Consider the following 12,160-nt stretch of genomic DNA (forward strand, 5'->3'; position numbering starts at 1 on the left):
CTGGACCGGTGGTTCCTAATGCTGTTATTTTGCTATTGATCATTTCACACGACTCCAGGCTCAGCATTAGATGCTAAAGCAGCTCTATTGAATATCTTTCTTCAGGTGTCAGCATTTTCTACCTGGGAGAAAGAACTACACAAAATCGTGTTTGATCCACGCTATCTCCTGCTGAACTCTGAGGAACGTAAGCAGGTAACATGGCGGTGGTGAGGCATGCTCACGGCGCAGAAGACCCGGCGTTCGTTAAGTGACGCTCGGTCCCGAGAGCCACGCTGATGAGCAGATGCCTGTCGTTTTCGTGTTGTCGGTGGGAGGGGTCGTGGACTGAGTGCTCCGGCTTGTGAGCTTGTGAACAGTGAGGTTGAGGTGCAGAGGAAGGTTATACTGGTAGCTGTTCTTAGAGAACCATCTGGTCATGACCCCATAAGACAAATACTCATATTCAAAGATGAAAATGCAAATTTGCAAAAAATGCAAATTTTGAGAACATTAACCACATCCCAGATTCCTGTATTATAAAGACGTAAGGTCTTATGTAATAATAGAGAACTAGGAGAGAGTCCAGGGGGCAACAGTAACACAGCAAAGGATGGAAGCCTCTAGAAAGCATGTCCATCCGCAGAAAAGCAGAGAATGGATCAAAGATAGCTTTAAAATGGAGAACATTGTGGATAGAGATTTGACAGGGGTCTGCCCTGGCTTGTTCACAAACTGGGTCTTGGAGCCAATACTGTTTCCCAGATTAATGGGCAGATGCAAGGAGAGGCTGTGCTGCCTGGCCAGGGAGGGACGGATGCCGTAATACAGAAGCTTGGACAGCCCAGCGAGGGATCCGGGTGGTCCGTGGAGCACATCCACGAAGGGCCCTGAAATAAACCCCAAAGATCCAGATTTTTGTGTTCCGTTCCTGTCCCAATCACGTCTGTCCCTCCCTCTACCCTTTGAGTGAAGAAATGATGCACATGGGCAGTGGGTCAAGAGCAGCCACTGCAAACAAAAGAGCCATGAGCCATGAGACTTATTTCAGAGGCTCCATCACCAGGGGCTTGCACAGCGTCCATTCGATTTCTCAGATAGCAGAGTCTGCAGAAGCATGGGGGAGGGGATGGAAAGTGCAATTTCATTTTCAATCCTGTCCTGAGCTCCTGAAGTTCCTTTACACATATACACCAAGCTGATCCGATGAAGTGCCAACCGGGCAGAGCCCCAGTTTGAGTTGGGGCATCATATACTTTTTTCCTAGAGCTGGGGAAAACTGTACACTTTAAGCGTTGGTAATATTTCATCCTTTTTTTTCAATCTTAAAAATCAGAAAGTTCATCCATTCAACTATGAAAACACATAGTCAGAAGCCTGTTTATTTTTGTGACAGAATCACTTTATGTCAAAGTGAAGACCCACAAACGGGCTAATATCTACTAACAGTCAGCACACCTGTAGACCGTGTGGTCGCTGACCTGTGCGTGGGCAACACTGTGAGCTCTCCAGTTCATGGATGTTTTCAGAGGCCGTCAGCCCCTTTGAAGACAGTTGAAGAAGTAAACCTCCCACCGTCAAAGAAAAGCCCAAAGGTTGATGTGATGTTGATGGCACATCTCTTAAGATGACTGGAAACTTGCTGAACTCAACTGGTTCTTGCGCAGCACGGGGTCTCCTGGCCTCCTGATAGCTGGGCGGGTGCTCATCCTGCAGAAGACTCAGCCACCGGAGCACAGAGAGGCTGGACTTCCACAGGCCATGGTCAGAGAGGGCAGGGCTGACGGGAGGGGCCTGTGTCTGCTTGGGCTGGGACATCCTGGGATGTCCTGCCTGCACCTAGATGTACCCTTTGCAGACAGATCAGACTGGAATGTCAACCCACACTAAGAATGCACTATTTGGGGAAAGCCTTCAAACGTCCCTGGGAATCACCCGAAGGAAGCTTCAGGCCTGTCTTACAAGACTGCAGCTTGGTCCCAGAGGGGCGGTGAGGAAGAGAAGGAAGCAGCGTCCCTGGAAGAGGGTGCACGTCAGCATCCGAGAGCCCTCAGATCACACACCTGCCTTTGGAAGAGAAGCAAACCCCATGGAAGGGGAAACGTTGCAGTTTATGTAAGGAGTGGTGCTGAAGCTGAACTGACGAAGAAGATAATATTTAGCACCCACTCAAAAAACAGTCCTATTTATGAAGAAAAAGAGTTAGTGAGCTTCAAACCCGGAATCCGTATGGGACCTACTATCCCACAGGGTTTTCTTGAGGAAAGCCAAGGCTCATGGTGTGCAAATTATGAGCATCCGTCTCCTGGGGGGCTGCAAAGGAGAAGTGACTCCAGAGAGGCGGTGTCATCAGTGGGAGTGCTAATCAGACCCACTTCTATGGTAGTGAAGAGTGTTTCATTTTATTGCACTAGAACATGCCTTAATGAGATAATGGCCAATGGTATCTCTTTTAAAAGTGATGCCCTACTTTGAATAAAATGAATAATTTGTTAAAGACGGGGTAAAAAGTGCTCCATTAAATTATAGCGGCATAAATAAATCAAAAGAGCAAAGGGAGAGGAGAGAGACGAGTCTGATTAGATGGAGAGGCGGTTCTAGGCTGAGAAAGAAGCATATCTTTCTTTGGAGCTCTGACCCCACAGCCAGCCAGGGTTTCTATCTAGATTTAAAATTAATAGAGCAAAACTCCAACTAATGATGGAGCCACATGCTTTTATTTGGATAATAACCCTGCATTCACCTTTTTTATGAGTTTAAATTATAAGACAACTGGAGAGCTGACATTACCACTTGCCTTGAAGATGAAATAAGCCAATCACATTCCTACTTAAATATATGTGCACAGGGGCTCAATTTCAGTCCTATCGTGGGTATTTCATTGCACCGCCGAGTCTTCAGGAGGCGCGTAGCATGTTGTATTTATAATCCTATAAAGCCTTGCCATTACTGAGATGGACCCTGAAGCCAGAAGACAAGGTCAGAAGAGAGCCACTTCTGCGCGGGAAAGTGATGGAGGCTTTGATCTGCCACACCTCACTTTCCAATTCCATCTCCTTGGCAGGCATCTGGAGACTCCCTGAGCACTTGGGTCAAGTTTTAACATCAGCCATGGCCATTGATTGCGTTGGTGTGGGATTGCGGTGTATTGGTCTTATAGGATCACATGTGGAATGTTTAATGATCTTTTTATTTATTTTTGCATACACATTTAAATTTTATCCAGTTTTTTTTTTTTTGTAGTGTTCCTGGAGCCTGGGTAGTGTTAGGAATGAAACAGCTATGTCTCCACTCCCTTTGGCTTTGTAGTCTATAAATGGCGATTTTCCTGATAACAGAAGGGTGAGTGGTCTTAACCTAAGCAAGGGAGGATCAGTCTGTGGACTTCTGCAGAGATTCCTTGGTGTCATGTTGTGACGTCGGCTGCGTGTTCCCAAGAGAAGCCGTCCTCGAGTTGTGAATGGATTTGCCTACCTGACAATAGCCACATCCTTTGCGCTGAGGAACGGGGTTTTCCTGTTGGATTGGCCTTCAAAATGTACTCCTTTCCAACTGTGGAGCACGCAGTACCCGAGAGTCAGGTCTCCATGGTGGGTGCCTCCACCTGCAGGCTCCACGACGCCCCCAGGGGAGGCCCACCGTGTCCGCCTGAGCCCTCCTGGTGATCCAGACCCCACATTCAGAGCGGTCCTCCTGGAGACTGGAGTGGGGGAAGTTAGACGTGCTGGGTTAACTTTCTTTACACAAGTTAAAGTCACATTTGGAGGCTCAAATATCAATTATGTCGCCGTAGGAATTGACTAGAACAAATTACATTACTGGTTCTACTGGCAGTAATGTGGAAGTCAGCAGACAACGTATGTCTGGAAATGCTGCTCAGGAAGTTCCAAAACGAGAAATATGGTGGCCCCTGGAGCTTGGGTTTCCAAACCGTGGACCACTTCCTTGGGGCCTCGAGAAAGCCACCACTCGTTCCCAGGATGGTGCAAGCAGGGCCTGTTCTGCGTTTGAGCCCCAGGCGGCGCCTCTAACTGAGAAGCAGACTGGCCTCCTGGGAATCTGGGGTTAATTCTGTAGATGCTTGGCTTCCTGGAGAGAGTGGCAGCAGCCCCCGTAACTGTGAAAAAGAAAGCCTCACCTCGGTGCTCACTATCTTTTCATGTGGTGCTTGAAACATAAGATATTGTTTCTGATATGCAATCTTGTAACACTTTGCTTTTGTGTGTGTTTTAAGATATTTGAACAGTTTGTCAAGACAAGAATAAAAGAAGAATACAAGGAGAAGAAGAGTAAATTGCTGCTAGCCAAAGAAGAATTCAAGAAACTTCTAGAGGAATCTAAAGTGTCACCCAGGTAGGGAGAAAGGAATGTGCCGGGCAATTTCCAGGACTGGAAATTTTCCAATTCTGATAAGTGAGCTTTTAAAGTCTGCTTAGGTTAAATCACGTAACCTAACGTTCTGTGGACATCAAAAGTGTAATTTTAAAGACCTGTTGGAGAGAGCAGCCGTCCCCAGCCTGTGAGGTCAGTGAATGAACCCCCCGTCTGTATCGGTCCAGCAGACAGGTGTGTGCTGCTAACCAGTGCACCACAGTTATTCTGTTTTCTGCCTTGTCTAGTTTTCAAAATGTGAGCAACCCTGAATCCTTGGCCTAAATAACTAAGCAATAGGTCAGCCCTCATGAGATGAGGTCTAATTTCTGATCTACTCATCAAGGAGTAAAAATACAAAACGAGCAACAGTAGCAAAATAAACTGGCCAATCCCCTCGGTTCCAGATGCCGGAGGCTTGGCCAAGATATGCAGTGAAGATCTGACACACGGGCTGACGGACGAGGTGAACTGGACGCCAAAACTCACCTAAACTAATCAGGCATTCTTTCTGTGAATCAAAACAACTTAGGGGGCCGACCCAGTGGTGCAGTGGTTAAGTTTGCACGTTCTGCTTTGGTGGCCCAGGCTTCGCATCCCGGGTGTGGACCTACACACTGCTTATCAAGCCTTGCTGTGTCAGGCGTCCCACGTATAAAATAGGGGAAGATGGGCACGGACGTTAGCTCAGGGCCAGTCTTCCTCAGCAAAAAGAGGAGGATTGGCAGTAGATGTTAGCTCAGGGCTAATGTTCTTCAAGAAAAAATAACCCAAATTAGTAGGAAAATAGACATTAGGAATTAGAAAAATACGTAAGCTTACTTTTTCTTTAATATTAGCTTTGATTGACATTTAAAAAATAATGAACAGTTTAGAATTATAAAACTACTACTTTCATAAGTATAAAAATGATTAATTTTAACACACTTTTATTTTAGAATGGGATATTATTTTTAAATGGACAATTATTTATTATTATTTTGGATAACATACATTCAAAATTATTTTTTAAATAGACATTAATTCATGTTTGCTTTCTCTGAAGAGGTAGGCGTCTACACTTTGATCAATAATTGGTTAATTTGCTTGGTCAGTAAATGGGTAACGTAAGTTAGTGTTGGTTATGTAGTCCTCATAGAATTTCCTCAACTATTTAAAGGATAGATTCCTTCTGAATGGGAAAAAAATTAGCATGAATCATCCCCGTGACAGAATGCTAACCAAACTAAGAAAGCACATGTGTGTCTAATGATTTGTAAATGGTGATTCTCTATGGCTGAGGCTGTCCTGGTGAGGACGTTGGCTTCTGGCCATAGCATCCCTGCATCCTATCAGGGTCCCTATGACCCTGGGGGTGAGGAAATTGGTTCTGGAGCCCCTGCCCCAGGGCACAGCCCAGCCCCTCCTTAGCCCTGGCCATGGGGTGAGGTATTGGCCCTCCACGAGCTTCTGGGTCATCCTCTAAACGGGGGATGGCTGCCCCAGCCTCACGGGGCCATCAGGAGGGTGTGTGAGGTGCTGGGAGTGGAGAACACACGTGGTGCCTGGCAGGGAGGGGGCGCCGGGGACGGAGTGCCGTCTCCTTCCTGTTATTATTATTAAGGACATTGAGCTGATGTTCCCTGTCTGCCCATCGGTCAAGTGTCAACAGTAAGCCAGCATCTCCCCCTCTCACGAATATATTATGAGGGCAAAGAAGACAACGTGCAGAATGTATCGAGCGGTTAGGAAAAAGATCACACACACACGGAGAAGGAAAGTGAGTGGGAGAAATTGCAAGATGTAAACTTACTCTTCTTTAAAATTAGGTTTAATTGCCTGTTTTTTTTTAAATGTACACTGAGCATATATTACTTTTATAATTATAAAACTATTTTTCATTTTAAAAGCAGCTAATTCTGCAACATTGTCAAAAACTTGTGTAGCTCTTGTTCATGTTGCCTTCCTGCCGTCTCTTAGGCGTCCTAGTGAAACTTGAGCGGTTCAAACGGCTGCATGCGGGATGCTGGGCGAGTTAGAGGCCGGCGGCCTGAGCGTCCTCAGACGCAGCCTCTTGGGTCTTCGCAGCCTACCGGTTGTCCCAGGCTTTAGTCCTGGTCACGGGCCTCAGCTCTCGCCTGAGAAGCCCGAGGGAAACCAGGCTGCAGGGACGGACCAGAGCCAGCTCCCAGCCCTGCCCAGCCCTCGGGGTCTTGGGATGGGGAGAGGGGATGTGGGGCACGCTGTGGGGCTGGCGTTCTGCCGCTCCTTCTTGAGGGCCCCGGTGGCCACCCCCTTCGACTGCAGGCGGGCCGTGTCCCCACTTGCCAGAGGGAAAAGGGGTTCACAGCGCTGATGACTCAGATGACTTCCTCAGGCACCCTGGACAGTTCCCCAGGGTCAGTGGCAAGCTTAGCTGTCCCCGCGGGCACGACTAAGGGGCCACACAGAGTTTTAATTCTCTCTCTCTCTTCAGGGACACTTCTTCAGAGGTGCCCCAAATAGGACCTATGTGAAAGGGGCCTCTGCCCAGCCTGTAATTGAAAATGCTTAGGCTCCTGTCTAGACAAGTGAAGAAAATAGGCCCCCAGGGATTCTCATCTTGGGAGGGAGGGAGGAAGTTGAAAACCAGAGAGAAATGCTTTTCTTTCAGAGAAGTGTGTGAGCCAGCACGACCCCAGAGGACGAACAGGGAAAGGGCACTGCTTGAGGAGAAGGAATGAGACTGTTTAGTGACAACAATGAGGATGAACCTATTAATTATTCGTCTTGTCTCCTAATGGCCATGTCAGTGTAATCTTGTTGTTCATGTATAGAAAAAGCTATTAAGTTATAACAATTTAATAGCATAATCAAATGTCTGCAATGAGATACAAAATTCTCCACGAAGAGAAGTTGGGGGAATAAGAGGCACCCCAGGACGAGGCGTGGACGCGCTTCCGTGCACCCTGGGCGCCTCCTGCAGCGCAGCCTGCAGCTCCGAGGTGAGGGCCCCAGACAGGGAGGCAGGCCAGAACCGTCTGCACGCACCTGTCCCTCCCAGGCCTCGGCCGTTCAGCAGCTGTCACTATTCGTGGCTTCAAGTTCAGGCCTGGGAGAAGAGACAGCGGCGGGGCCTGGTGCTGGCAAAGGTTCAATTTGGCCCTGCAAAGGTGTGCATGCTCTTTTGCTCTTTGAGCTGCCCCAGCCCCTCGGGACTGGCCTCGCTGGGTTGGCTTCATGCGCGTTTCCTTACGTGGGACTCCTTCGCCTGGCAGGACAGATTCATTTGATCCATATTTGCGTGCTTACTACACATCAGCTGCTGGGCTGGACGTTCAGGGAGTTCAGTGGAGAGCAATGCTGATAATGGTGCTTCCACAGGAGCAGAGGAGAGTTGACTAAAATTGTACAGTTAAGGCTCATTGCCATCCAGAACCATGACAAGGGCCGTGAACGAGCGATACACAGTTTTCTGACCCTCTAGATAGGCTGAGTTTCCCTGAACAAGAAACACTGGTCCTGACTTCTAATGATCAGTGGGCTTTTTTTAAATGAGGAGTGAAGAAATAAGGGAAGGGTGTGCTAGGCAGAGGGAACAGCATATACAGAGACCTGTGGCAGGTAGGAGATTGGTGAGAGCCAGAGAGACAAGAAGACCTGTGTGGCCGAAGCAGTGATGGGTGAGCATATGGGCAGTGAGGAGCTCAGAGAGCGACGGGGCTGGAGAGGCAGATGAGGCCAGGCTCATTTCCAGGGTCCCATTAGATGTAAAGATGGGGATTCTGCGGGTTAAGTCGGGTAGGGACCCTGCTGGGCCCCAGTGGGCTGTCACACTCAGCGTGGGGAGGGTGGGCAGGCACGGGAGGCCAGAGCTGCGCCCTGCAGCCCATCTACCTGCTAGTGTTCTGCTTCTTGGGCCCTGGATGTCAGAAGACTAGGACTCGCTCTCAGGGAAAGAGTCTTAGGAAAGCTCCTGTTTTTCAGGACCACGTTTAAGGAGTTTGCCGAGAAGTACGGCCGGGACCAGAGGTTTCGACTTGTTCAAAAGAGGAAGGACCAGGAGCATTTTTTCAACCAATTCATCCTTATTCTGAAGAAACGGGACAAGGAAAACAGACTCAGGCTACGGAAAATGAGATGAGTCTGTACAGAAGGCAATAAGACTGAGAGTTGCAGGGCGAAGGGGGGATGCCCTAGGGAGACCCCCAGAGATCACGGCGTCCCCCCCGGGGGGTGCTCTCCAGCTTCGCCTTGGGCTGAGTTCTCAGAGGATTACTGTTTCATATTGAAGCTCTCTTTTGTACCACGTTCAGAGTTTGATGCATTTCTAACTGCCATGATACGTCGATCCCTTGTTTTAATTATGCAAATTCCTTGTAATATACACAAATTATAAATCCACTTCAGGTTTGTAAGTCAGCAGAAACAGGCACCTTCTAGAACCATCTCAAGGCCTTTTCGCAAGTTGAGCTGATTATCTGAAACTTTTCTGAAAACCTTTATGAGTTTCTTGGATTCTTCGGGAGCTCCGTGGTGGCGGGGAACTCCTTACTCCAGTGTCCCGAGGTCTCCGTCTGTTTCCTGAGTAGCAGCAATAGGATATTCACCATTACTCATAGTGACAACTGTGCGCATCTCGACACATGGACCACACATCACCCGCAGGTGGCGAAGGGCGATCGCCTCATTCCCCGGGGACATCGGGCCTGGAGAAGGGGGCTGCACTGTCTGTTGGGGGTCCTACTCAAAAAGGAATTATTTTGTACAAAATCATCATATTAATATTTGAGTTATTTTTATTGTATGCCCAGAGTTTGCATGAGATTTTTCTCATCATCTTTGTATAAAAAATTTTAAATTTTTTTTAATTAATAAATATTTTAAAACTCTGTTTTTGTGGCTAAGACATCCAAGACAATCTCAAGCAGCAAAATTGTGTTTTGACTGAAGATACTTTATTTCAAAAGATTCATAAAAACATGTCTGATTGCACAGAAGTCTGTATAATTACTAGTCAAACAAAAATCCAACTTTTCAACTTACTAGTCATGGATGGAACAATGTTTGATAAAACCCCAGGTAATCAACTGTATTCTTTAAATTATTGAACATCTCTTTATTTCTAGATTTGTGGAGTTTCTATTCAGACACACTGTCTTTGTCCACAGTACATGGCAACATCTACCTTCTCCTTAGTTTCCATAAGACCACCAATAGCACCCAGGGGCATGTCAGGGCAGGTGGGGCTGGGGGCTGCCCAGCCCTCAGGGGCGGGATCCTGGGGAGGCAGCCTGTGCTTCTGTGGAGCTGGAGGGAGGAGCTTCTGGGGGCCCCTGAGATTTTGCTAGAAGCCAGTGCTCTCTTCTGCCGTCAGGATCATCCACATTGAAGCCAGCTGGCTTGCGTCTTGCCCTGGTAGAGGCTCACAGCCTGAGCACAGAATACCAAGGGAGTGCACCCTGAGGCCCACCATGACCTGTTGTCTGGTCCACCCTGCGTAAAAGTGGATATGTATGGCAGCGTTTCATCCACGTGGAAATACCCAGCTGAGATTGGGCCTGAGGAGTTCTGGAAGGTGTCAGTAGATTCCTGTTCCCTTTGTACCTGCTCCCTCCTGCTCCCTCTCCCTGCACCCCCAGCTCTGTCTCCTGCTGAGCTCCTCATGGTCTAGGGGCTGAGAAGGGAAGGTGCAGGCCGGGATTAACAGCTGAACCTCACGGTGTGCTGGCTCCAGTCCCAGGTAATTGCTTGCTTCGTCACAGCCCCAGTCAGGAGTGGTGGTGAGGGGAAAGTCCCTCTGAGGGGCCATCTGACTCCTCGTGGTGCTGAAGCAACAGGTGGAGAAGGTGGTGGCTGTGCTTGCTCGTGAGTCATCCCAATTATGGAAGGGAAATGACATTTCTGGCACCTCCTGGGGATAAGGAGAACTGGAGGGTACTCTGGGTACCTTCAGTACCTCGCTCAGCACTCGTCAGCAAGGACCTCATTGCCTCCATAAAGTCAGGGCCGCGAAAGACTTAGCCCCCGTGGGAAAGAAGGCGGAGTCACCCCTCCACGTCGTAAGGCAACTTTGCAGAGCTGAGAGAGGGAAAGGAGCCTGTGACGGCTGGTTGAATCTGTGGCCATCATCTTCAGTCCTGTGGCCATCATCTTCAGTCCCACAACCATCTCCAGAAACAGGGCCGGGAGCAGCTATGTTTCTATGTTAATTTTTCCTCTCCTTCCTTGTCCCCTGTTATCTCGTATAGTTGGTGACTACTGGTTTGGATTTGAGGTGTGTGACTCTGAGTTGACCTCACCTTACAATAAGCTGGCGACTGGTTGGACTGTCTCCCATGTGGGGGCCACAAGGCTCATCTTCACCCATGTCAGCGAGTGTGCTGCAGTCCAGGCAGAGGACTCGCTGTCCGACGTCCTCTCCTTGCTCTGGGGCCCAGGGTTCTCCTCATGCCGCAGCTACGGGGCTGCCTTCCTCCAGCTCTCAGGTGGTTCTGTCATGGGGGCAGCTGCAGGAAAAGAGAGGCTGGAGGAGAGAGGTGGGGTGTTTGTTCCCCTGTCCCACTCCCTGCTCAGCCGGTCCTTTACTCGTGGCTGCAGCTCCAGTCAGCCAGCTCCTCCTGCAGCCACAGTGTGCCCTGGTTTTGGTTAAGGTCCCCGTACCCGCTCCTTCAGGCCCAGGGCTGGAAGTCCTTCCTGCAACGGCTTGTCCCCGGTACTTCACCATCTCTCGATTTCCCTTAACCCTATTCCTGCATTCGTAACCCTCCTCCGTTAAACTCTGCTCAGTCTCTCCTGCAGAGGGGCTGTCTGACCGCTGTCAGCCCCACGACAAATTTCATCACCGTCATCATCATCACCGTCATCACACTCAAACAGTAGTTACCCAGTGCTCACAGCGACCCAGAATTATACCAAAATTGATGCCAGCAGGAGGACTCCGGGCTCATACAGTTGTGGCCTTTGTGCTGGACAAAATGTGAAAACATCCATGAGCTTAGTGTTTGGAAATGCAAGGTACCCGTTGGCCGGTAGGAAAATTTCCAGACATTTTTGCTTTTCACCCAAATGTTTGGAACTTACCTTTTAGTGCACATAACTATGATTTTGAATCTAAGAGAATTTAATTCCATCTACAGTTGTAGATGGATAGATTGACAAATAGATCATCTCTATGTTTATATGTACATCTGTGTTCATATCTATCTACGTATCAATCAACATGTTATTGGACATGAAAGGTCAACCCTGATGTGATCAGAGAAGCCCCCAGGGAGAAACCTGAGTTTGAATAAAGCTGGTTTATATGTGTATATGGACTGTATTTCAAATACGGGCCCACTTTGAGGGCTGAGGCGGGAATTCCCTTTTTAGTCTTCTGCATAGATTTAAGACATTATAGAAATACAATAGGCTAAGATTTCTTTTAACTTATAACTTATTTTAATTTTTTTTCACGTTTCACTTTCCTTTTAAATGGTACTAGCATAACTTGGGTTAATGCAATAGTGACCTCTGAGCTGTAAAAATTTAGCAGGAAACTGAGGGTGTGTCAATCAGTTAACACTGACATCACGGGAATAAGTGACAGTGAGGATACCTGCTTCCAGTACGGGCAGGAGCCCCACAGCGCGGGCAGTGGTTTCAGAGCAGATTCCAGAGTCAGACAGACTTTCGTGCATGTGCTGGCTGCGTCACTGTCCAGGTGACTTTGAGCAAGTTGCTGACTGTCCCAAAGTTGAGATTTTTCCTGTGAACTGAGGGTCATAGTAGAATTCACTTCAGAGGACTGTGGAGAGGACTAAGAAACAAGGCACTCAGCTCACCGCCTGGCATAGAGAAGCTGTCAGTG

General features: G+C 48.3%; 1 protein-coding gene across 1 annotated transcript in view; it reads left to right on the plus strand.

Annotated features, from left to right (window-relative positions):
- Window positions 1-9,200, plus strand: part of TCERG1L (transcription elongation regulator 1 like) — a 223,690-nt gene extending 214,490 nt beyond the window's left edge. Inside the window, exons 10-12 of the mRNA XM_070560987.1 lie at window positions 106-195; window positions 4,214-4,332; window positions 8,296-9,200. Of these exons, the coding sequence (XP_070417088.1) occupies window positions 106-195; window positions 4,214-4,332; window positions 8,296-8,452 (366 nt within the window). The 3' untranslated portion in view covers window positions 8,453-9,200. The remainder of the gene's footprint in view (window positions 1-105; window positions 196-4,213; window positions 4,333-8,295) is intronic.
- The last annotated feature ends 2,960 nt before the right edge of the window (window positions 9,201-12,160 follow it).

This window comes from Equus przewalskii, chromosome 1, assembly GCF_037783145.1.
Source record: "Equus przewalskii isolate Varuska chromosome 1, EquPr2, whole genome shotgun sequence".
Classification (NCBI taxonomy): domain Eukaryota; kingdom Metazoa; phylum Chordata; class Mammalia; order Perissodactyla; family Equidae; genus Equus; species Equus przewalskii.